Genomic DNA, 27064 nt, shown 5'->3' with positions numbered 1-27064 from the left:
GATATGCTTTCCACATTTGTGCATCATTTCAGTCATAATGAAAAAAGCTCCCATGAAAATTCATTGTTGATGGTTTTATTACTCGTATGAAAGAAAAAAAATTCTGCATATTCAGTAAATGCAATTAGTACAGAGGATCATCTTATAATCTTTCACAAATCTTTTATTATTCAACATTTGTTAATTATTTCACAGATGTGTTTTTTATATTTGGAAAAGCCACGTGAGTTGCATTTCACTAGTGGAAATGAATTCAGCCAATATACACGTTCAGCTCTTTTGACTATTTTACAAAAATGAGGACTAAAAGGAACACAGTCAAATCCAAATCAGAATTTGAATTAAAAAAAAGAGGTTGCAGGATGTTCTTTCAGATAGCTTACCATTTATCCACTAGCCAAGGTTTCTCAAAAAGTGATTTTACAGCAGATGTGCTAATAAATTGAGCAGCTGCCGCCCCCCAAAAAAGCTTGCGTTTTACTCCCTTTACATGCTAACAAGACCAGCGGTGACGTCGTTAGTTAGCAGCACAAAAACCAAATGCGGCAACATGAAAAGCTCCTTGCCAGCAGGGTATTCATTGCTGATCAATAACAAAACTCTCCTGCCATTCACTCGCTGTCAATGTCCTCTGATTTATTGACTTAGAATCTCGCAAGCTTTGCGTCAAGCTAGTTCATAGTACTTCCCCGTCTCTGGATCAAAATAGCAGTTGAGGCAAGGATCATAGAGCAGATTTAAATACTCGTCTTCCACCTCCTCTTCGTTTTCAGACTCGTCCCCTCCTGCGGTGAAGCAAGAACATCACTCGGCAAGTTTTTTAGATGCAATTCACATAGTAATGAATAAAAACAGCATGCTTAACAATATAGTCAAGATGCCAACTGTCTGCAACATTAGCCTGCGCAACGATAATGCCCGAAACACAGACGCTGAAATTTAACAATGTATTATTGAGTTTGCTGTGGTGTCGAACAGCACGGCATCATACTGAGATGCTTCTACTGTATTATTTAGTCTCTCTCATGTAGCCAAATAGCATAAGTGTGCGTCGCCCAACCGGATGAATAAAACAGCACCTCAAATAGACACCTCCATCTTTTCCTGCCGGAAAACAAGATCAGGTGGTGTAATACGACTGATATGAATGTATTGTGATGGATGTGGCATCTGAAAAGCTGTAGCAAAACATTTCGACGTCGACATGAAAGGAATTAGCAAGGATGATGTGTGGGGGAACATAATCAACTGTTCTCTTTACTGTTATACCAGCGCTCCATAAATTGCTGAAAAGTACATTAGTGTGGCTCTAAATTTCTACATGGAAGGGCATGGCGGTACGTATACGGTAAAAAAAAAAAAAAAAAAAAAATGTAATATAGCTGGGTGTGAAGCGTTGGAACAATTAAGTGCAGTCGTACTCAAAGCCCGCGTTGAGTGTATAAATGTACGTTATATTTTCCAGGCACGTTTAGGTGATAAGGCGAGGCGAGTAGACTCTCCCAGGTGGAATAAAGGGAGAGTCGTGTGGGGTGACCTTGAGACTCAGGTGGATTTAAAACTTTTCTGCCATTTTCCGGCCCCTCATCAATCAAGAGTTGAGACGCGTCGAGTGACGAGCACCTTACGAAGCCGTAAAGAGCCCCCCACTGTAATCCTCGCTACTTTAAAGCACACCAATTTGGCTGTTAAATTGACAGGCAGTTAAATGCTAAAAAGGTTATGGAAGGCTCCGGGTGGAACATTTTATCTTATCAGAAGTTGGGCGACGATAATGAAAACTAATTATGAGACACATTGTGTAAGAGGTTTAAAAAAACGATGTTGTAAACTGGAAAGGTTTCATCAATTAACCTTGTCGGTGTGTCTGGGGGGGGGGGGGGGTTGCGGGTAAAGACCTGTAATGAGCCCCGTCTGTTTTGACCTACACAGGACAGAGAGCTTCACTCTCGCGGGGTTTTTACTCCTAATTACAGTTGTGTGTGCGTTCCCATCATGCTTTGCTGCACTGTTTAGTGTTTTGAGTGTTTCCATTAGTTGGGTGTGCGCGCGCGCTAACGTGACGGGGGGATGTATGATGCGTCGTCCCCCTGACCCCGACAGACATAAAGGAGTGACGAGTGCAGAACGACCAACCTTAAGGTTTACTGTACCTCTGATTAGATCCTCACGGCGGTTACTTGGGTTGTCTGACCTTCTCTCGCTGCTCGGAGGCAGAATGTGGGGGCTGAGCACATCCATCCAGTCTCTGGGAAAAAGACCATAAAGGAATACAGCCATGACAACACGTGTCATCATACTCTTCATTCCACCGCAGTGCCCGTCAGATCCGAATTGCCTCTTATGATATGTTAACAATGAAGGCCCCATCGCCGTGCGCAGTCCCGGGCCTAACCGGCGGTCCAGTGTCCTTGGGCCCCGCACACGCTTAGCCTCGCCGCGTTAGCCCAACTATCATTTATTCCGTCCCGACCGGCGCTGCGACTTTTAAGCTGACAATATTCTGACCCAGATAGCTCCTCTCAACCTTGCCCGTCTTCTGCGAGTTCTTTCTCCGCGCGAGCGTACTCTCCCAGGTTTCAATTATACATAAGTCACTGCGCAGTGTTTCAACACAAGGCGTCTCCAGAGGAAATGTGACTTGGCAGCGCGGCAGAGATTAATCTTTTGAAACATAATTCACATCAGTTGCATAATCACCCATTTACATCTTTTGCCTCTGGACAAAGCATCTCATAAAAGCACATCATAGCATCTTTAATGAGGAAACGATAACCTCTGTATGTTTTAATATTCATCTGGCTGCAGGCAAATCAAACATCCATCTCATCAGCAACAACAGCGAAGATGGGTGGTGCCACTCATTTTGATCTAAGCGTTGTTGCCATAAACTTAAAAGAGGGTGGGAAAAGTGAGTACAACAACTTATTGACACCAGATCTTAACCTGCCGGCCTCAATATTCCAATCTAATGAGATCCAATACAAGAGCTGTAGCTGTAGATAATAATGCTTGGATTGACGTTAGTTCAACACTATGTTTATTTCTTTACTTGTGTTTATGACCAATGCCTCGATGAAAAGTGCCCGAAATGATTCTCATTCATCCAGATCATTTCATTCTCCACGCCAGAACATTCCAGTTGCGATCAATTCAATGCGCCGAGAATCTAAAAAGAAAATAACATCTCTCATACACCACTGAGAACTCCAGCTAGAGTAATAAACATACTGCTGTCAATCAAATTATTACCTCTATCAAGCGCTTTGATTTGATGTTCTTAATGCCACTTTTTGGTTTGTATGTGAGGAATAAATAATCGCTTTTCCCTATCACAGTCTGCTTGCATTGGGGCCGTGACATTGACCCCAACAGAGTTCGTAAGTATGAATTTTCTTCATAATGGTAACTACCACCATCTACAGGCCTGTAATGGAAATGCATCACACAGAATGGTAATTTATGGATCTGTTTAGGATTTACCGTGCAATACTAATGAACGATTTATCTTTTCAAAGGAGGAGTTTACAGTTTCAAAATAAAAAAGGATCAGAAATTGATTGTAAGTATATGAAATTAGAAGTTATTCTAGTGGCCGAAACACAGACAACAGTTATTCAAAAATTAAATGAACGTGTTATGTTCTTTATCCTAGGGGAGTAAGCAATTGTTACTATGACTTGAGCTGAAGGTTTGGCAAACCCTGTCTGTAATAGATTGTATTTGTGTACCTAATGACGTGTCCAATGAGAATACATCTCTCCATGTGTGTAATTATGCTCTGAATATGTCTGCGCCTAACTCAGCGGTGTCATCGGCAAAACCGAAAATTGGACTTCAAATTGTCCTGTGGGACTTGGCGGTGATTATTGACATTAAGCTCTTCCAAATCTCTCCAAGTGAAACTGCATCAAGGCCGCTCTCTTTATCACCCTGGCAATTACTTTAAAAAATCAGACACAAGAAGAGAATGTTGAAGAGGCATTTTAGGAATGTATTGAAAAAAAAAAAAAAAAAAAAAATCTCTGGCAACACTAAACACGGCAACAGAAGCGCTTCAAATGTCTGAAAAACTGTTCTCCTCAGAGAGGATGCCTTGCAGGACGCTCCAAAAACCCCGCATGACGGATCTCAACAGTAGCAGTGTCAGCATTCAACACCTAAAAGGAGAGGAATGAAAACCAGCCACGGAAGCTTTTCATCAATATGTAAATCAAGGCCTGCTTCAAAGTAAAAGAAAAACAACAAGCTCGAGACTGGAAGGTGTTTGAGGTACTTGTCAATAGCAAATATTCAATCCGGCGAGGAGAATCCCAGCCCCACTGGGTATTGAAACAACCCAGGGACGAATGAGCAAGGAAACATACTGAGAAAACTATCGAAAGCAGTAAGCCTATACATCATCGCATTGCTTTTCATCAATAAATCAAAAGTGTTCCCGTGAAGGAGGTTGAATTTGTCCATGATGCAATCCCTTTGTGTTCTTTTGTAACATGCAACACACGCCTGTGCCATGAGATGTGGCCAGATAGGACGAGGGACAAAAGCACTAAGCAGGCTCTCCATCCATTCTTGCACTACTAATCTGCTGCCATTGTTAACCCGTAACGTGCGGGATTAATGGTAGCTTTGAGCGCATTGCTGGACAGACTTTGTCTAAAATCAATATTTTAGTCTCCTCTTCTCCAAGAGGTACTTCACTCTAATGACGTTAATTATTCTTTCAGGAGGATGTCTCAAACACACTTGAATTTTAATGAAGGTTACAGTCAACGTCATGCTATTCCATTCTGCTTTCACAATTAAGGATGGACATATTGATTGATTAGCTTGTGGTTACTGGATTTGATTGTTGGTTAATCGCCAGCAACCAGCATGTGATTCCATTCCAACTGTCATTTGTATGAGAAGGTGAGCTACAAACCGTCAGGCCTCTAAGGCTCCGCTACATCTTCTGGGTATCATTATACTGTTCGTGGGGCACTGGCGTGGAAACAGAAGCTCAGAACAAACAAGAGAAAGCTTCTTTTATCCCTTGATTGTTTGAATATACTACACTGGTGCCTTGGTATAGGAGTTTCATTTGTTGTGTGACCATGCTTGTAAACTACAATCACTCATATATGAAATCATCTTTCCCTATTGAAATGAATGGAAATGCCATACATCTATTCCAGCCCCCCCACCCCCCGCACAAAAAAAAAACAACATGAATGTAACATAACTAAATTCAATGGGAAAACAATTACACAGTTTGCGCATCATAATTCATAACGATATAACTAAAGAGTTTCACAGCGACTGTAAGTGACTCAGTAAACTGCCGTAACGTTATGTCATTTTATGCAGAGGATAAATAATACATGCCCGTGAGTGTTGTCTGTCTTGATCTTTTACTTAAAGCGTCATAACCAGGGGTGCACATAAGCAGTGCGCCGGTGCGTATGAGCACTGGAAATTGAAAATTGCGCTCCAGCTCAAGTCTGTCATCACGCTTTAGCGCACTAAGAATAGGTCAGTCCAGCCTCAATTCAAAGTCAAGTCAGCTGCCGCAAGGATTGCTTCTGAGGGCCAACTTCAAAACAAAACCTAGGTAAGGCATTGCCATCCATGTGCAGCACAGATGTCAAACTCCGGTCCTTGGAGGGCCATTATGCTGCATGATTTAGATGTTTCCCTCCTCCGACACACCTGATTCAAATGGTCAGCTCATCAGCAAGCTCTGCAGGAGCCTGATAATGATCCTGATCATTTGCATCAGGTGTGCTGGTTGTCATATACTGGATTACTTGTTTCGCTTGTGCTCGTAGGCCGGCGTCCTGCTAACATTTCAGATGGTGGTCGAATGCGTGCAGGAGAGCTGCTGACGAGATGGTTATCTCCGCGTCACTGGCACTATCTACCAAACTGCTGCTTGTTGTTAAGTGAGTTGAGTTCACTGCCACCAGACAGGGCTGGTATCTTGAATTTTTGCATCTTCGGAGTCAGAGTAAAAAAAAACAAAACGGCCAAATGACGACACCTCGAAAAACTTATAGGTTGGGTCACTCGTATCTCAAGGCAACCAGGTTGTTTTCCATCCTAGATTCATAAAAATGTAACAATTGAATTCATTTCCCCGATGTCAATCACGGAAACTTAGTAAAATACCCACTCTGTATTTTCAACCTGCTGCTTTTTCAGTCCTATCAAAAAATAAATAAATTAGATTCTTCATGGCACTGGGTTTGCCTCAAGTGTACACTAGATAAACTTTTGTCCTCCGGTCAATAGATTTTTGTTCGTGTTAGCATTTGGCTTGAAGCATGTGAAAATCTAAACAAGGTGAAATGTGTCTAGTAGCTACAAGAAATTGGCCTTCCCCTTCTCAAAGATTGAGTAAGCCTGCAATTCTAACCTTATATCCAAAGTGTAACTCAAACTTTTGGATTGTGTAGAGCTCTGAATATCAGAATGTGATTTCTATCATTATTTAAATGACATTATAGCTGCCAGCGATCTGGTCTGACAGGCACGAAAGAAAATGGAAGGGAAATAATGTGCACTTGTGAAAAAAGACAAACAGCAGTTAAGGGAGAAGAAAACACACACAAAAGGCATTTATTTGCACTCATCTGTGAGGGAGATGAGGCTCCCGTCTGCATCTGACAGCTGACATTTAGCCTTAATTCTGCAGTCGGTTATCATGTGTTTCATTTCATTGTTTCATGTGGATGCGATGAAACACAAAGACAGACCCCATCAAAGGCAGGGAAATCGATTTATCTGCATGAATTGTAATTTTCTCCGCAATATTGTTCCACAAGTAGATGTGGGTTTTATAAATTCAGAAACAAAACTATACTTTTGTTGCAGTTGTTGCACAGGTGGGGATTGGCACATTACTGATAGATGTCATATAAGTGTCAAATTTTAAGAAGTGTTAACAGACAAAATCTGAATATCAATAGAAAATTGTGTCATAGAGTACACATGTCACACTAAGAATACATCTTTACAGTGATGCCAGTAGGACCTCATCACACATTTAGAGCTTGCTTACCTTGGGTTCGAACACTGGACTGGGTTCATTTCCTTCTGGTAGTGGTGACCCTGATTTTCTGGCTGGATCAGAAAGAAGACAGGGTGCTTAAAATTTCCCCCCAAATTCTGCTGAAATTCTGCTAATGAGCCAAATAAGTTAAAAACATACAGTAGTATTATGACATGTATGTTATTAGGAAGAGGTGGAAAGAAAAACAAGAAGATGGCAACGTTGCGACAACAACCAAAAACACCAACCACAAAAAAAATATTCTCATACTGGTATATTGGATGCAATGCAATCTTTGTGTGCGAGGTTACATCCTGTACCACAGATGAGACAAATGGATATGCTTGACAAGGGGGGAAATTTTGATGTGGATTGTAAAAAAAAAAAAAAAAAATCTATTCCAGTATCAGACATCCTCATCCCCTACAAGAAACAATAACACATTACCTTCTTCATCTTGGCCAAGCAAAGGAGCGTATCATTACCCCGGGAGGCTATTTAAGCCTCGTGGTTGTGTAAAGGCTCTTATATTGGACAACTGTGATGTAAAAGCAGTCATACTGAGGTCGGAGTCCTCACAACGCTTGAGTCTATTTAAGTTATCAGCGTACTCCGGTGCCTTATTTAACTGTGTGTACTGTTCTAAAATGGCACCCTCTGGAATTCTGCCGGTATCACGTACTGATGAAGATGAGTGCCCTGTAAAGGGGATGCATGGAGACAATTATTTTTGGGAGATGGGATGCGGGTAATCTGACATGCCAGATGGTTTGTTTCGAAGAGCTACCTCGAGAAGGCCTTTTTGTAAAAAGGGAAGACGCTAATAATAATAATATAATAATAATAATAATAATAATAATAATAATAATAATAATAATAATAACAACATTTTAAAAAAGGACAGAAAAAGTTAGTAGACAAATTAGAACAAAATAAAGACCTTGGTTGGCCAGTTCTGAAGAAAAAAAGTTTCTTTGAAGCTTGTGGGAATGTACCAGCAATATTTAGCCAGGGATAAGAATCAACTGCATGACAATTGATATCCATTAAAAGAAAACTGTTATTCTCCATTATTACCGGAAATGTAATCTATTTCGCGCGTGTAATGTTTTGTGCATGCAGTACTTGCACTGACATGCGGCAATATCGACATTTGATATTTTGTCTTCATACTGTACCATGAGAGGAAATAAATCATATTTTGTGCCGTGCCCACTTGAAGCCACACCTGCAGCGCCATGTTGATCCGGTCAGTTTTAAATTGCCATCTGCTTCCACATCTTGGAAAAAAAACATTTTCATTCATTCCAGCAGTGATTTCCACATCGTGGAGGAGCATATTGTTTCCTCCCCTTGTTTTATGAAGTGTCATGAGCTCAGCCTTGTGGATGTAAGCCAAGTCTGCATCTGAAATTGGACCTTGAGCATTTGCTCTTGCGTGTATACCTGTAGTACCGGGTGCGCTGTCAGGGTTCCAAATGAAGACATTACTATTGGCAGACATATTTACTTAAGCCGTGACACGTACGTGTATGTTGTCTTTACTGAGTTATGGAACGGCACACTTCACTGTTGTCTGGATCCCTAGTCGGTGGCCCAGAATCCATCAACGTGGCAGTCAAAATCATATCTGGTTCGCATGGGAATCGGCCTCAAATACATTTTAACGGTGGCTTCCCGAAACAAGGTCAATCCCAGTGCTAATACGGCTATGCAATATGCTCTACCTGGATCTCAACCACTATCAAGATACCAGCAGTACATAGCGAAATGGTAACAGGCTCATAAAATTAGCATCTATAATGACCACATTCACTGGGGATCATACAGAGGAGCCATTTGGGGCTAGACGGGGCTGCGCTCTTCCTTCCTAAGTACAATGTGCTTATGCTAATGGACAATAGATCCAAATGACCTTCAACAGCCTCTATACCATCTTTGAATTCTAAAAAGACCATCGGGGATCATTTCAAATGACCTAAATAATTTCTAGTCGTGCGGGGAAATGGTGGCTATTGTGCCAGTGTATCTTTTAAAGCAGTAAGAGGCCAATTAATGCGTTTCTATCTCCATAATCTTTTGTAATGCAGGAAACACACCAGAAAAAGAGGTGTGTTAGTACTTCGCCGTGCTGTGGATGAGGAGCTTGAAATGGAAATGAGCAAACGTGCGGGTCAGCCACGGTCAGTGAAATTATTCTAGATGGCAGCTAGAGGGTCAGTGTAGTCGTCATTACCAATGGCAAGCGCACATGTGCACAATGCTTACTGGGATTAAAGTATCTGAGTAGAATTTTGCACAAACCGTGGAGATGTGCGTCCAGGTAGACGCGTCCTCACTGCTCAGGCTCATGCTGACGTTACACTGGTGGATCTGAGATGCGCTGAGGCCCGAGGCTTTGTATTCGTCTTCCTCCTGCTCCCTTTTTAGGCTCGCAAGCATCTGGAGCTCAACATCATCCCCGCCGTGCGATTGTAGACTGTTGGCTGGGTTTAAGTGCCAATCACCAGAATCACCAGGCTGCATTGTATTGTCTTCTTCCTTTGAAATAATTTCCCCCCCAAAACAAATCACTTATTCAGACTGACTCAGTCCAAATGAAATGGCCTTGCATTCTGTCAACCTCATTCTGAAAAGCCTCCAATGTTGTATGGGTCTCTCACAACAGCAGACTGCAAATACTCAAATATCAAAGGCAAATGTTTTCTTTTCATAAGGCCATCTATTCACTTGGGAGAGTAGTGCAAAATGAGCCGGGCTTTGCCCCGGTGCGAGTGGTGGGTTGCGGAATTAATTCTCATAAATAATGAACCGAGGCCCGGGGAGAAAGAAATTCAAACACGTCATATGTCTATGACAACCTTTCAGTCAGAGGCGTCAATGCACGCTGCCTGTCAGGAGCTGCCACAAATCAGCAGTCAGGCGCTACAGCCATGACGCGGGGATGCGAGGATGTGTCGCGAGAGCGTTGTGTAAACTCGGGGAGAAAACAGCCGTGAAAACACATCTCCCTACAGGCCTCACCATCACTCGAGCCGACTGCGCTGATATCATGGATTCCTGCCTCTAGCTCGTGATCACACCGCATAGTCTGATCCCTTTCTTCATGACTTTACAATCCTCAAAATAAAATCAACACATTATCCTACTCTCATTGCTTTACGAGCCTGCGACTGCTTTTGTCTTTCCATAAACACTCTCCTCAGTTTAAGCCCAAATAATGTGCCAATATAAATTCACAAGATCAGGCTAAAATGGCCACGGAAAAAAGACGGGGGATACATTGTGTTCCATGGTTTATAGCATCATATCAGCTAACCCTGTGAATATCCTGTTTGGAATGGAATGTAAAATATTGAAATACTTACACTGTTCGCTTTACTATCAGGCCGTTTATTTTTTATCTGCGCGGTGAGTTCGATTTATGCTCGGCAATGGAGCACGATTTCCAGGGCTACAAATCAAAGTTAGCCGGGAATAAAAGCTAAAAACACTTGTAAATCTGCAACATATTGTTTTCTTTGCATTGCCATCTTTGTGTCAAGATGTGCCTCTGTCAGCCACATTTTAACTGTTCGGATGAGCGTTGATCCGTCAGGCAGACCTTACCTTGAGCGGATCATCCGTCGAGACTTCTTGAAGACGACTCCTTGATAGCGATACGCTGCCGCTCCAGTCCACAGCCTGGTGTCCTCCCGCTTCACCTGACCCGCACCTCTCGTCCTGACCGGGAGCAAAGGGTGAATGACAGCGTCCGGAAGCCATCCGATCGTTTTCAGCCGGCTTGCTGTATGAAGACCGCAGGTGCATTTCACTGGCAGCTGGACAAAGATCTTCTACTGATGTTTGCTCAGTGTTTTGATCCTCGGGCTGGACTTCAAGTTCCGAATTTGGATGCAGGCATTGGGAAGTATCAGGGGTGGAGTCTGCATTTAAAGTGAGGTGTGGAAATGCAGTGTAGCTCTTTTCCTGGTAGAAGAACAGGAATTATTAGGTTAATAAAGTTGTGCGGTTTATCGTGTTCAAGGTCGCTGTTGAGCTGGCGCTTTTCCTAGCTGCCTTCGGACACAACACAGACGTTTTTTTTTGTCAGTGTGAATATAATACATTTATGGTTTTAGATAATAAGAACATTTCTTTCCCTGCGTAACAAATGCACATTGACTGCTGTTGATTTTTATTTAACACAGTGGCGTAAAAGTAAATAGACTATACGGCTGTAGGCTGAGCCAAGGGGGGAAAAATGTTCACGGCTATTCAAACACAAATGTATCTGCCATAATACGACTTATAACAACACTGATGTCAAACACAATCCATTACAGGATGTTGTGGACTACGCTTGCGCCGGAGGTGAGTCGCTTCTCATTCAATACTGAACACAACTGGATTCACAGTGTAAATTCAGTCCTTTTATTTGCAATGTTGACTTAGTGAGCAGCCTTGTGCTGATTTCCTACAATGACATCGGTTTTATGGTCATCAAAGCATGTTTCCTTTTAAAGAGGAAGTTCTACTAGTGCAACCTCACTAGTCTAAACTTGACAGTCTGATTAATGTTGTGTTTGTGGAATACGAAATAAGCGGCAAAATCCACCTGTTTTGAGCCATCTCGGGGGGGGGGGTGTCCATTTTGTCACTTGCTGTCAATTGAAAATGAGATCACAGTTGCTCAGGGTAACCATGTAACCAATCATGGCTCAGATTGAGAAAACAGGTGAGCCGTGATTGGTTCTTACCTGAGCACAGAGCAACTGTGATGCCATTTTCAGTCGACAGCAAGCGACAAAATGGCCGCCCCATGAGATGGATAAAAACGGGTGGATTTTGCTCCTTAATATACTGTACCTTATATACCACACACAATTGCAATCAGAATGTCATGTTTCGACTAGTGGGGCCGTGTAGAACATATTATTGTAAAGCAAATTTTTAGGTTGACTTCTGCTTTGACTATCTCGGGTACCTTTCTATGCTGGGAGTATTCATATTCAATTTTATCTCATTATAAACTGACTTAGTTGAGTGTAATTACAACCTCCCAGCAACATACAATTCAGTGCAGTTAAACTGTAGACAATTGCATAACAACATTATGAAAACCTGTGCAGCACGAGACGAACCAACACGAGGACTGTTTACAAAACTCTTCTTTTGAAACCGCCAAAGAAGTATTAATTGAATGTTTGTTTGGGCCTGTGTAGTTTGAAGTGGTGTGGAATTGCACTGCAGCTTATAGAGGGCTGTGTCTATTTTGATTCTGTCATGTAGCTAAATGTGCTAATCAAAATAATGGAAACCGCTCTCAGTATGATGCAGTACAATTCTGCACCGCTGCAAAATAAGCAACAATAGTAAATGCTAGATCGCGGTTCCTACCTCTCTGAATGTGTCAATCAAAATTGGGCATTATCATTTTGTGAAAGCACAATTATTGATACAGATCTTGTATTGGAGCTCATTAGATTGTGCAAGTGGCCATACTTGTGTGGCGGGCTGGTGTATGCGTGAGTATACAGCACATAGTTAAGTGACGAAGGCACAAGTGATTATTCGGCAAAAGTGCTGAGATCAGCTCTTGGGTGTATGCAGTTTCTCACATTGACTAATACATTAAGCATAATGGTGCCGTACTGTTGACAGACGGGGTATTCCACTGAAATGTTAAGAATACACCATAATAAGCAGAATCCCTCTAGACTAGTCTGTGACAGTTTTGAGTGAAAAAGTGAGAATCGCAAGCAGCGAATCCAGAGACGTAAAGTCGTTAAATGCAGTCGTTTCCTTCTCCCGAAACAAAAACAAAGCTCCCAGAGCACGGAGAGTCTGTCTTGTCTCCATTGCTTCTCTCAGCTGGCTCCATTTGCGGCGAGCTTTATTCCGAGGTGAAAGGTTATAATAAGCCCTTTGAGGCTTAAGCTTATCAGCGCCATATGTTATTTGCTTTCTCCTTCTTTCGATCCTTCATCATTCTACTTCAAGCGCAAGCCAGTAAACAACTATTAATGAGTATTATTGTGGCCATATTGCTTTGCAGTCTGTTCCAATGTTGTAGGCGTATTAAAATACGTTATTGTTCAGACTTTTTTCTTCTTTTCCACACTTGCTTTCCAGTTATATCTTAGGCTATTTTTTTTCTAGAACCACCGTATACCTCTCTTGATCACAAGCAAAAATGATCAGCGCTTTTAATATTTCTCTGTGTTTAAGAACAAATGGCTCAAAAGAATTGCATGAACCTGATGCAACACCTTGAAAGATGACTGAAGAAATGAGCAAGCTGTCAGAAATGAGTGAAAATCTAAATCAAGCATATGTGTCAGATGAGTCGTGTGAGCTTTCTCTAACATGTTGGCGGCTCAATAACAAGAAAAGATCTTAGCATTGCAATGATTAAGTCATGTGCTGCAAATTGGTTCCACAAACATCTGTTATCCTATGTTAAAAAAAACTGAGCTTGAGTAGTGATTTAATTAGATATTTTTATATATATATTTATATATATAAAAAAAACATTTTTAATGATTAAATGCAAATTAAAAAGTTCGACACAACTGAACTGCGCTTCGTGATTCTTTCATAAAACACGAGAGGGAGCCCGCATAGCGCTTGCTGCCATTTGGTAGGAGTAGCGAGGGTTATATAATGCTTGCCAAACAATAAGCGCTCACTTAGCGCTACTGTTTGCTCCTTTGCGGTTTATGAATGTATAAATCTTTATTAAATATTATAATACTTTATAGTAAAATGCCCTTTTGCCACTTTGTACTGGTATCGAAAGTGTGCCAGCACCTGGTGGTTGTCCAATAGAGTGAACAGACTAATTGTTAAAAAGTGTTGTACTGCGTATTCATAAATAGAAAAGAGTTTATATCACAATTACCAACAAATTTCTCAGCAATTTATATTAATGTATGAGGGTGTACACATTTTCCTTCGACTCTTGTACTGGATTTGATTAAATTGTTCAGCTGTATTTAATGCTGTGGCCAGTGCATGAATATAGCTTTTGTTTTAGAAAGTTATTAGATGCCAATAGACAAGGTTTTGATGCTTTATGGTATTGTCTCTATCAAAAGATATCCTTGAGTTTGGCACAGTTAATGATTGGCAGACATGTATTAATTTGGCTTAACTTGATTGGAAAACACTAAAACACAAAGAGAGTGGCTCCCAGGAAGTGCAGCCCAGGCTGGACCACCCAATTTGTTTCAGTGCCACCATACTAACTGTACACCTTCATAAATACTATTTTGTTCTCCTCCGAATTAAGGAGAAGAACCCAAATGTCATGCAATATTTACAAATGAGATGCACCTCCACAAAGCAGTTGGGCTAATGCTGCTAACTGCCAAACAAACCTTCCAAACACGCCATTCTTCTTCATCGCAACAATGATCGCCATTTTGCCATAATGTTGTAATGTTTGATTTGAAAGGCGCAAATGAACACGGCGCTACGTGTGCAAGCAACATGGAGGGAAGTTAAAACATTGTTCATTTGCTTTTACACCCTACAATGTAATGACTGTAAGCCAGTTGGAAATCATTTCCCATTAAATTGGAATTATAAGACTTATTATAGAGTTTTGAATAAGTAAAAGCAATTAGCATTTCTTTGAAGGCAGGAGGCTTTAAACTCAACACGGTTTGATTTCCCTGCTCAGCATAAAGAAAATTACTCTATAAATTTTGGAACCATTAATATATTATCTGATTATAATAAACCCATAATAACCCCATTGACATTTTACGTTTAAGTATATTCCCCACTGTGAAATGTGCAGTATGAAACAGCTCTCTGAGAGGTAATGTGCATTGTGACAATGACACCAATGCACACTGCGGGAGATGTCATTTCTCATTGAACTGTAGCATTATAGTGGAATCTCCAAAGTGTAAATATTTGGAGTTCAACCCAAAAATGTCTGGAAAACTATGCCTCAAACGTCAAACAAAAATTCCAACCTTCATCATGTGTGGTGCTGCGCGAGATTTCGGTTGCTGCTAGTATGCAAGTATACCTGTGATGATAACTCGAGAAACAAGATGAAAGGTTCACTCTTGAAAGGTGTTCTTTAATTGGGTCGTTTGGCGTCAGAGTCATATGCTCATTTGTCGTGTGAATAAAACACGGGAAAGGAGAGAAAGAAGGTCGTTTGAGTTGAAGCACGAATAGCGTTGGCTGTGCTGATACATGAAGCAAATCGCTGCTTGATTTTTTTTACATTGCACGTTTTCCTTAGCTGTAAACACAGGAGGGACCCAGGGATCTGAGACTTTTTGTTCTTATCAGTGAGTTCAGTTTCTGTTGTGTATGTCTTGAACCTGAGGAGGCGTGATGGGTTTTAGTACTTTGCAGTAGGCCAGCAGAGAGCACTATTAATTAAGTAAAAACAGTGACAGCGGGGCCTTAAGATATGAGTTTCATCCGTTCTGTGACAATGCTTGTAACTCAGAACGCTCGTATCTCAAAACCATCTTTCAGAGATTCAAACCATGAACCTCACAAATGTGTAGCATACATGCTAACCATTACACCACCATACTCGCCTTTTATACTGTTGTCTTTATTAAGTTTATCGAAAATCGACAGTGTGCTTTATAATACGGTGCGCCTCATGTATGAAAATTTGTGCTGTCAGGCGATTAAAATTTTAAACCTAATTAATCGCAACATTTTCCATATTTGATCGCGATTAATCACATTTTTCAACTCAGATTTTCTATAAAGCTTGTAACAAATATTTACTTCAATAAAATCTTGGAATTAATGTGGGGAAAAAAACAAAGTATATTTCAATTCGAAGAACGTTCTAATAGCTTTCTTTGATCCTTGAATGCGAATCACCAAAGACGTACCACTAATATTGTATTTGAATTCGGCTTTGCAAAGTTAATTTACAAATTATTTGGGATTTCTCCAATGAGCCGCCAAATAACTTTTTAACATAAAACTATGTAAAATTCCGTCTTTGTCTTTGCGCCAGTAACTCTCCTCTGCGTTTGGCTACAAAGTGCAGACGTCAGCTGCCACAGGAAGTAAATAAAACTGAGTTAACGGAGTTCATTTTTTTTTAACGCTGGATAAAATTGAAATTTATCTCCAACGTTACTGCTTTACCTTTCACAGCCCTAATGAAAATGTATGAGAATAGACCTGTTCATTGATATTGCGCCTAACAATCCGGTGCGCCTTATGGTCCGAAAAATATTGTAGCTTTGAAATTACAATTAGGGAGTCCACCAGCATCATGGAAGGGATTGTGCTTGACTTTGACGTTCCATTGCACATAGTTACGCCACTAAAATGAAAGCGCCACGCTACAAACCGTGCAGCTCAAGGCAGCTGGTCATTTATGTCAAAGCAATAGTGAGCAATGTATCTAATTGAAGAGGGTGCCTTTGTCCCCCCCCAGAGTGAGCGTACCTCATCACTTTCACTGCCAATGAAATCATCTTCGGGCTGGGCCTCACTGCGTGTCCCATTTGGGCTTTGAACCTGATCGCCTCTCATCTCCATCTTCTGCTCACCCCGGCCTTGGCCTCGTTTGGGTGAGTGGGGCGGGGATGCGAAAGTGAACACATCCTCCCGCAGAGCGAGCTGCAGCTCGGGCTCCTCGTCATTACTCTCCCAGCAGCTCCGGACCTGCGGGTCAGGAGACGAAGCGGGCCGGGTCGAACCGGGGAAAGGCTCTGTCGGTGTGGGTGGGGGCGATATGGAACTTGTGCCCGGTGAATTTAAACTGCATTCGTCTAGGATAAAAGATTATTAGACAAGGGAGAAAAGATCGAAATGCTGGAATGTAACACCAAAAAATGTAAAGAGGGTATATTCATGTTATAAGACTCCCAGGGTCTAGAATAGAGGATTCAATCTATTACAACACATAGTCTTCACCGCTAGATCGACTGAGAAAAATGGGAGCGTATTATTTAATTAAGTCCAACCTTAAGAAAAAGCTGCAAGCATTCATGTGTGCACATGAGAGACGCTGAGCGCTCAAACTCCACAGCGGGCCTGAGCTCAAACATGGGGGCACCTCTCGATATGAATGAGCAAGCACGTTTCAACCTCTCGTCAGTATAATCGCTTCCTCTAATTGCCCACTGTGTGGCAATCCCTGGACCCGGGAGATGTCACTCTGACTTTTATTTAACGTGCCACATTACCATTAATGAACTAACTACTGTGAGCACGGCTAGCCAAAGGAGCTTGCAGCTCCAGAGGAACATCTTTAGGATAGAAATTGTGCTTCCCTACATACATAGCGTATACGAATAATGAAAGATGCCAAGCGAAAATGGCCAAAGAAATAAATTAATTGAGGACTGCAATAGTAGTTAATGCAGCACATCATATCAAAAACTCCACAGAGTAAAATGAATAATGTGACGAGAATAATCCTTTCTTGGCATAAAACTTTTATCAACTCCATCCATGCATTTTCTATAGCGCTTGTCCTCATTCGGGTCTGGTGGGCTGAGAGGCGGGGTACACCCTGGCCTGGACTGTTCGTCAGCCTATCAGATTTACAAACAAGCATTCACTCACGTTCACATCTATGGACAATTTAGAGTCTTCAAAGAACGTACGTAACATACAGTACATGTTTTTGGAATATCTAAGTATGCAGAGAAATCCCACGCAAGCACGGGGAGAACATAAATACTACACAAAGGCTGCAATCCGGATTCAAACCCCATAACTGTGAGGCAGCCGTTATAAACACTGAGCGACTGAGCTACCCAGACTATTATTTATGAAAATAAAGTCAAACTATTCATCCTTTGAGGTAAAAGGACAGGAGAGTGATATGTTGTTGGAAAGCCACAGCTGAGATTTGAACACCAAACGTCCATGCGCAACACTAGAATTCAGTGTTTCCCAACCTCTACTCAGCCAAGGCACCCATTTTACCTCAGAAAAATCTCACGGCCAGGGCACACCAACAAACAAAAACTGTTACAAAACAAATACTGAAATGATGAAAATGGACTTACTCAGTGTCTGGTTGTTATTACTTGAACCAAGAAAAAGTACAATTACCTTTTCCTAATGTGCATCACATTCTGTTGTGTGACTGTGTTTGAATCAGAAGCTATCCGATAAGCATTTTTACTTTGGAGAATCACATTAGTGAGAATGCGTGCCTCTCCCAGTGTTCGCACAACGACCTTCCCAGTGCACTTGTTTTTGTTGCGTGCGTGACGGAAGACTAGGAATAGCTCGGCTGAAAAATCCGCAGCAAAGGGCCTCGACGTGGGTGATGCAAAATTTAAAAAGGTGGAACAAAAGCAGTGATGTATGCAACCTAGAATGAGGCTCATTAAAATTCCGACAACATTTTGAAGCAAACTGAAATTTGAAAAGAATAACAGCAGCCTGGATTCAATGCTACGCTGGTGACAGCTCAACATATCTTTTGAATAATTAGAGGAAAAGTAGCCATTATTCTGCCTGAAAGTGCCATCATGCTGCTTCAACATTCCCAGCAGATGTGAGCCTCACCTGCTCTTAGGACCTCTGTCGTTTCTTTTGGGGTCAAAGGTTCTTGTCTGCTCTCCAGTCCACTTGATGGAGGACTGTATTTCTCTCTGGTCTCATTTCTCCTGCTGTGGCCAACATGAGCAGGCTCTTCACCTGCAGAAAAAAAAAAAGCACAATTTTAAAGCACAAGTGGGTTTGTCCTTTTATACATGCATCCTAGCCTTTGCAGTGTACCCAGCAGTGCTTGGAGCCTCTCTGGCATTGCGCTTTGGACTCGTAACTTTCTCCTCTCAGATGCTTGCTTGTTGAGTACTTTGCCTCTTGGAGGATGTGGCTGCAGGCTGGAGGGTGCTCCTATGTACAATAAATGCCAGTAGACCGTGAAATAAACCATTCACAAAGAAATCACAGCACAGCAACAACGCGGGTCTTGTATTAATTCGCAGCAAAGGCTTTATTAGGAGTTTTACGGATTCTACTTATTTTGACCCGAGTGCGTTTTCTGCTAAAATGACAATCAATGGGACCAAAGCATAAGCTACACTTGCACAATCGACTGGGATTCAGTATGAGTGTGATATCAGTGAACCACATTTGAACTTGGTAAGGTGGATTTTTAAAAAAAAGACCCTAAAAATTCATTATGAGGTAGCAGAATAGTGGGTTAATTCAAAATAATATTCTTCAGTACGTGGAGGGATATTACGTGAAATCCATCCATATAATTTCTGTAGCACATGTTTTCATTAGGATCACGGGTGAGCTGGGGCCCATCGCAGTTGACATTTGGCAAGAGGTCCGGTACACCCTGGACTCGTCAGCTAATCGCACGGCACATTTAAATAAACAACCGTTCACCTCACCTTTCGCACCTACGGACAATCTGGAATCTTCAACTAACCTACCATATGTGTTTTTATTTTATTTTTTTATGTGGGAGGTTGCTGGACTGGAGAAAACGCATGCAAACAGGGTGGGATTATGCAAACTCCGCTAAGGAGGACCAAGATTCACTCCTACAATAGAGTAAGATGGCATTGAAATATAATACTGAAAGCTGTTCTTGGGAAGCTGCATCAAAAGGGCCTAAATATTAGAATCACGTCTCATATGCTGCAATGCAGTTCTACAGACTGCAAGTAACAACCAGAATAACAAACACTTATTTTGAAAGGGGACATACTGTATTATGGAAAATTGACTTTTTTATATTTGTATACAAATAGTTGGGTCTCTGGAGTGCCTCTCAACCCATCAAGTGTGAAATTAATGGACGCTCGCCTGCGAGCGAGAAAGAAGAGATGACGACCAATAGCCTACTGCAGGAACATGGCAGCGAGTTTCAGCCCACAAGTTGTTATTCCAACAAAAGCCCTGCTTGCCATTGGCCCAGCAGTATGTCGGGCAGGATGAGGGCTGCCTCACCACATGAGACAGGCCTGCCCCTTAAATGAGCGGATTTCACCAAGGCAAGAAATATACTATAAAAACATGTCGATAATTATTGATCCTTCTGATATTTTCACTAAAGCGTGCTGCAAACATGTTATCAAGACACCTAGGAACTGTTTTGTAATGTGGAAAAAATGCATAATACTTTAACACTTCTCTGACAGAGAAAACTGTCAAAACCGCATTATTAAACTTGTATCGGCTGAAATTATTTATGCTTATACAGCTCTTATGGAGTATACCTAATCATAGAAGCTGATGGATGTACAATCCAGTTGTCATTTGAACTGCTGTACATCAAGGTGACATGATACAGTGTGATGTACATACCGTATAACTGCCAAACCAGATGTCAAAACTAATCATTACCCGCTTGATGAAGGTGTGATGATTCTACATCTCCAGTGTGTGCTGTAAATTGCTGGTGTGTCGGGTTTAAGTATGCCTGTGGGACCTATCGCAAAGACAAAAATAATTAGTCATACATGACATCTTTGCCCGAATCGTAAACAGGAACGTGTTATGATGGAATTTGTGTTTTTACCATTTTCTCGTGACAGGGTTCCCCCTTTTCCATCCCATTTGTGGCTGGGCCACCTTTTCTTCCAGCATGTGTTGCCGGTGCTACGGCTCTTGAGCCTGAGGCCGTGTGTGGAGCTGCCTGAGGCTTGCTTCTGTGAGAAGTGGCTGATCTGGCGGCAGGATGCTGGTCAGGTCCTTCACAGACAGCCACATTACTTATTGACGGCTATTGATCTTCAACAATAGCAAGCGTGCTCAGGCTTAAAGTGGGTCTGAAAATAATCAGCACTTTATCTAATGCCAGACATGATGATGATCAATGATGATAACACTTGGGAGTTGTATGATCAATCTGGTAAAGCTGTGAAAAGCACGGACGGGTTCTAAAAAAGGGGGGCAAAAAGCTGCCGGTGGCAATTTTCCAGCCTTGTATCATGCGGGATTCAGACTGGCCTATTCAATTCTAACGGAAGAACAGTTCCACAAGAACAGTTGAAGTGGACATCATATTGACAACACAGGAGCATCGGCTTCTACACGGGGATTCATTTACTTTGGCAGCGTGTTTCAGTCTTCTAACAAAAGGTACAAACTTGTCTGATGTTTGTGTAGCGATTTCGAAAAAAGCGCAGCGATACAAACAGACGCGCGGCGAAGCAGCAGTCTGCAAGATCTCATGAAAGAACGTGTGCAAAATAAACTTGCAGTGACAGACGCCTAAATCCTGGAGGTGTAAATAAAAACAATCTGCGACCTTGAATCAAATGTATTTTGCACAGGACTGAGATGTTTGAGTTGTTTATTGCGATTTAATACATAACAGTTCTTGACAAGGCACTGGGGTAAGCAGGCTAAGCTGTCGCCGTTTAACTGGATGTCTTCTTTAATAGAAATCCTTTTTAATTGTGATGAGGGAACGGTATGCTAATGATGCTAATCACGATAAGAACATTCTTGTAGGTGGTCGCTGCTGTCTTTTACGGGCGCCGCCGCTTGAGTCAACACCACTGAAACGGCTGTCAGACCAAATAAATATATGCCGATAAAAGAGGCCACAGAGGCTGCAGGACTGGATTACTGGTGCGTATCTTTGTATATGAGGAGGAAATAAAGTACAAGTGACTCAGTGCAAATGGAAGTACAAATGATGCACCCATTTAACTGTAGGGAAACAAAGTGCACTCGATGTGGAAACACTTCTCCATATGCGTCCTACGTACAAGTAGTGTAATTATGCACTTCAAGCAAAAACATAAAAACATCTATCGGTGTCCTGAAAACTGCAATATCAAAGTAAAAAAACAACAACAGTAAAACTCTTCCAAGTAAGAGCTGGACTAGCAAAGAATAGGAGTTTGGCCATTGCTCTGGCGACTCCAAATCCCCTACACTACTATAGTGATCTTCAATACTGGCGGACCAGCCAGTAAACCTCTTTGTGTGTAAAAGACCTGCCCATATATGCTTACTTTCTGTTCTTTTCTAGGGTGATAAAATCCAGACATCCAGCCACAATGAGAGAATACAATAAACATTTGCCCTCATTGCTGCATTAAGTAACTTTTCTTTCCTTAAAAAGCACATCAGCAACGCTGCAAATCACTTTGAGGAAATAACGCCGGATTGTGAAGTAATCTTGAGGTGCAGTATCATCCTCTGGCTGCTGCTAAAACCGCCTGGCCCTGTTTAGACTCCTTCCATCCTAATAGATGCTTGGCCCAGGATGACGTGCTGCTTCTTCCTTCCCCCTCTGCTACGCGTAATTCTAAGTGGTAGGGCTATATTGCAGTTATAGTTATTATTGTCAGAGATGAGCACTTTACCCTATATTGCCGTACTCCGTCCACGACCTGGGCCCCCTTCCGTCATTGTCCCACCGTCCTTATTCATAAAACGAATCATCCTCCGATCATGTCCGTCCTCGTGCTTACATTTCGCCAGTCCGTCCCACCCCCCACCCAAAAAAATAGGCATCCATGCATGACGGAGAAATGGAAAAGATGCTAACGGCAGAGGTTTCATAATTCATAAACATTATGTAAAGCTCATTAGCTGGCTAATTTCCTATTCACATCCACTTCTCAGTTAGGGGTATTGTGAGTGGATTGAATTGTTCACGTGTCATCCAAGATAGCATTTAGCTGCCAACACAATCACCGTTGGTCACCAGACTACAGAGGACATCACGAGAATATCTAAGATTGCGTCATAACGCAATACTATTGCATTTTATTGCTAAACTTTTGCATGATAACGCAATTAGTTTTCAGCTTTTATTGCGTTATTTCGCAATAAAAATAATTATTGCAAAATCACAAAATGTTACTTTAGGAGTAGAACAAATCACTTCCACTTCCGGGTTGTACCTTTTAAGTGTACAGCGACGCCGATACGATCATAAATGACAGTTTGGAGAGATTTTTACGGTCTAGAGATGTCCCAGACAAGGACATAGTTCGAATAAAAAGGGATAAGGTATTTACTAAATGTTAACAGTGAGTTAACAAAACAAAATTGCTATCCAGCTTCTTTCTCGTCAGTGAAATGGGCTTCCTGGGGCGTAATCCAGGGTCTTACATGTGTTGAACCACTAGAGGGCAGACTATGCCTGTGAGTACATTGTTACTGCAGGGAACGCACATGAAAAAGAAAAAAAAAGGACTACAGTGTTGTGCAGGCAGTTAATAAAGGCGGCTCTGTGGTATCGCAGAAGAGAACAGTGGTCTTTCCTTTTAAAAGAACCCAACACAACACGTCAGACTTGACTTGGTCAGGGATGATGGATGGACAAAAACCCAATTCTGACCTTGCTTAGTCCTTTTTAGAAAACCTTTTGGCCTCCGTCCCCTCAATGGGAGTTCGTCCGGGACGGACGGACGGACCATTCGGTCCCCGGAGCGGAATGCCCATCTCTGGCTATTGTTAGGGCAAGTTCCCATGCCACGACTGTTTGGTATTTTACTTTTACAAGGCTCACATGTAAGTTGACGTTTCAACTTATTACCTTACATTTATGCATCGTTTGACTTTGTATTGATTTCATTAAGTGTTTAACGGGTCAGTCGACTTGAAGTGGATTTAAAATTTCTAATCATGTGTTTTGGCATTTCATCTTCCAATCTGCCAATTTACAGAAGACATGTTCTTTGCATTCATTCAGAATCAGACCATTAGAGCTTACCACAGTCGGCATTCGCATGAGTTGTCCTCAAATTGGCCTTCTGCAAGACTGCCATGTTCAGAAGCTGACACACGTGGCAAACGTTTGGTGGGAACTGGCAGTTACGAGGGATCTCATCCATAACCCTGGTCCCACTGAGAAACACATCTAGATTCAAACAAGAATATGATAATAGAAAAACTCCCCTAATAGTTTACGTAACATTTTCTGAAATAATACATCTTAAAGCCCAACAAAACCTGAGTTCACACCATCATCATGTGTGAAGCCATGTTATGTACTGTATCAGTACACTATACAGTAGGTGACAGTATTGATCTGTAAACACCTTCCTCTTCTCAAGTGTCAGTTGTCTTCAAAAGCCGAATACTTATATTTTTAAGTCCCTGTCAAGTGAAATCGTATTTTTAAAAAATATATTTTACATATTTGAAGATAATGTCTGAAAGCATGTGCAAAGACTGGAGCCATGCAGTAAAGAATTGTGGAAATACAGCATTAGGCTGTTTTTCACCATTTCTTTTTTCTTGATTTTTGACATAGTTGACATATGCAAATATGCCTAATTGTGTGTTTTTTGTTGGTTATAATTATAGTTCGCAGTAACTTCTCCATTTTGAAGGTGAACCTCCTCATGTGATTTTATATGTCCTGTATACCTGTATATTTAATACAAACTTTATGATGGCGACATTTTGTGATAAGAAAAATCATATCACTTTATATTATTGCCTTTGTATTGAAATGATAACAATTTAAGAAATCAACCAGCTCCACAGAACAATGTGTGTTCGACTCTGGATTGTACAGATTGACAGCAGCCGGCAGGAATTTAGAATGAACAGCATGTAACAATCAATTTACCATCACTTGTCAGTATAGTTGGCTCTGTTTTCACAGTGAATATTCTCCGCACTTTACAGCTGGCAAACAGGGTGATGCCATCCAGGGACAAAAATCCGGCAGCCTTGAACAACTCTCCGGTGAAGGACACAAGGTCAACAAACAACGTGGTCCACTGAGACAGGAGCGAAAGGATTTCATATGGTAAGGGACACAGAGATCACCTAAAAATAATGACAGCAAGTCCGGGATGAGTCAGACACTCACAATATTGCGTTTCACTCCTGCCAGAGGTAGTTTTGCATGCCAGAGTGTGGCGGACAACTCTTTATGCACGGTCGATAAGTAGAGTCGTCGTTTCAGGTGGCCGACATCAGTTATTCTGTGGCAGAGGCACGACAGGGAACGTTGTGAATTACCAGAGAGTGGTGCAATATACAAAGTACGATGCCGTGACCATAGAGGCAGTTGTTAGTGCTGTGAAATCAATGCGGAACACATACAAACACGCATATGCGCACACGTGCACCGCACGCACATTGACACAAATGCACACACATGCATACGTGAAAAAGAACAAGAACATTGCAGTCCAAAAATATAATGTATGAGAAATATCAAAATAAGCAAGCTGTATTCATGAAGTATTTTCATGTATTGCTAGTTTGCTTTTCCAGAACAAACAACAAACCCAATATGCTATTATTGTTTATGAGTTCTTTTGTTTACCTACAGTAAACAGTTTGTGGAAACAAAATGTTTCCTACATTTGCACATATGGTGAACTTCAATGCAATGAACTGTTTTTGCCATGACATCATTATTAATCACAGATTTTTCAGGGGTTATTTTGCTATTTTTGACTATTTAACTAAAAGTTGTTGAAAATCTGTTCATGGTGTATCCATGTAGGTTGTATTTGCCAAGAATGTTGTGTAAATCTTTACCATAGAAAACATGACTAACTTACACAAGCTCCATAGAAAAGTCTTTGCCTTGAGGAATATTCACTTGGATGGCCAAGAACCTTTGGAGAAGTCCCACTAAAGAAATGAAATAAAGAACGTACTATGTTAGCAGCATGGAATTCCAAATAATGAAAAATATATTGTGTGAAACCTCCAAAGTTTCATGGGATTCTAGACTTCCAAATTGTTCTCATTAATTATAATAAAACACATTAACATATTATGTACAATCATTTTCAGAGATCTTTATTCCATATATCAATTATTATAATTATAGCTCTCATCCTTTTCCTGCCCCTACTCGGTCAGTAGAGTAAATTGGTGTTTAATAGATATTGTTGCAAATAATGTGGTGGCACTGTGCAAGATTTAACACAACATTTATGTGTGTCTGTTGATATTTAATGGATTGTAGTCATGCTCATAGTGTAGTGAGCAGCCAGATCTTGTCCTATTATCCACATCTGGTTCGGCTTACTTGCTGGTTACCTTCTGCAATGGCATCACAAAATGACAACAACATCAACGATATAAAAAGAGAAAAAATAATGAGCGGTGAGCGGATTTTGATTTATACTTGAATGGCGTCTAGCTTGATGTTTGTTGTTGTTTGCATGTTTCAACAGAGAATGTAACTCTAAAGGCTACTCCCTACTTTTCAGGTGCATGTTGTTATTGTCAGCTTACATGACATTTTCCCATTCTCTGGCATTTGCATCTTCACAGTCTTGCTGCTACCCTCCAGACAGTAAACAAATCCTTTGACTTCTTTGTCGTACTCCTGAAGAAAGGTGTCAGATGAGTTCATGGAAAGCTTTTTTAGAGTCATTGACAGCTTAAATTGGCACACAGCACTCTATCCTTAAAGCATGTTTATGTTCTGGGTCCGTTTTAGTCAATAATTTAATAACAGTGTGATACTTGGCGGTAATGCATCTCCAGTATTGAAATCACAGACTCCTTCAGTAGTTTGTCAGTTACCTTAGAATTATACTTGGCTAAAGTAATTGCACCTGTTAAGAAAGTATTATGTTCTCTCACTTTCCGTATGGCAGACTGACCCCCACAAAGTTTCCACTTGGCCACGGGATCTTTCCCTTGTCCACTGAACACCTCCACCCCGGCTCCACCCTGAAAAACAGGCAAATTGTGTCCACCATTTAGCTTGCGGTTGTGTTAGGTAAGCAGAACTCCGATACAACAGTATCTTTTACACAGAGCACGTTTACCTGATAATTGTGCTTAAACATTTCCCCTTCCTGGCAGCTGAGTGGACAAAAGATATCTGGTCAATTAACTTTATTTCTATCAACTTCACATTAGTAAAGAACAAGCAAATAAACATCCGTTGATGGCTACGCAGTATTCGTCGCCATGGTTACTTCAAACCGGTGGTGAGGCGAGGGGGAAAAACGCAAGCGCCAACCAATGAGCAAGAGCTGCTCACCGCCAATCAGAAATGTTGTGACAGGTGAGATTGCACCAATCAGTGACCGTGTACAATGACCAGGAGCTACGTCGTTTTGGAGCTAGCAAACACGCACTGGTAAATTTATTTATGCGCCTTTAAGCATC

At 41.4% G+C, this 27064-nt stretch overlaps 1 protein-coding gene and 1 long non-coding RNA gene across 3 annotated transcripts in view; one reads left to right on the top strand and one right to left on the bottom strand.

Annotated features, from left to right (window-relative positions):
• Nucleotides 1-133: 133 nt before the first annotated feature.
• Nucleotides 134-27064, bottom strand: cfap20dc (CFAP20 domain containing). Of its 2 annotated transcripts, none has more exons than XM_086040733.1 (17): nucleotides 26719-27064; nucleotides 26531-26620; nucleotides 26177-26270; nucleotides 25492-25564; nucleotides 24789-24903; nucleotides 24543-24696; nucleotides 23679-23825; nucleotides 20520-20692; nucleotides 20345-20429; nucleotides 18758-18877; nucleotides 18545-18676; nucleotides 16463-16788; nucleotides 10643-11002; nucleotides 9338-9574; nucleotides 7043-7104; nucleotides 2137-2248; nucleotides 134-785 (listed from the first exon to the last, which is right to left on the bottom strand). In XM_086040733.1, exons 1-17 carry the CDS (start codon nucleotides 26737-26739, stop codon nucleotides 738-740), a joined length of 2349 nt encoding a protein of 782 aa, XP_085896859.1. In that variant the 5' UTR covers nucleotides 26740-27064; the 3' UTR covers nucleotides 134-737. The 2 variants fall into 2 exon arrangements, with proteins under 2 accessions (XP_085896859.1, XP_085896858.1); XM_086040732.1 differs by having other exon boundaries at nucleotides 2154-2248; nucleotides 26719-27063.
• The window catches only part of LOC147142207 (uncharacterized), a 46942-nt gene continuing 46797 nt past the window's right edge, over nucleotides 26920-27064 (top strand). Inside the window, exon 1 of the long non-coding RNA XR_015088128.1 lies at nucleotides 26920-27035. This is a non-coding gene — a long non-coding RNA (uncharacterized LOC147142207). The remainder of the gene's footprint in view (nucleotides 27036-27064) is intronic.

This window comes from Filicampus tigris, chromosome 9 (assembly GCF_054856515.1).
Source record: "Filicampus tigris isolate MCC_2025a chromosome 9, RoL_Ftig_1.0, whole genome shotgun sequence".
Taxonomy (NCBI): domain Eukaryota; kingdom Metazoa; phylum Chordata; class Actinopteri; order Syngnathiformes; family Syngnathidae; genus Filicampus; species Filicampus tigris.
This window is presented reverse-complemented; position numbering and strand designations above follow the sequence as displayed.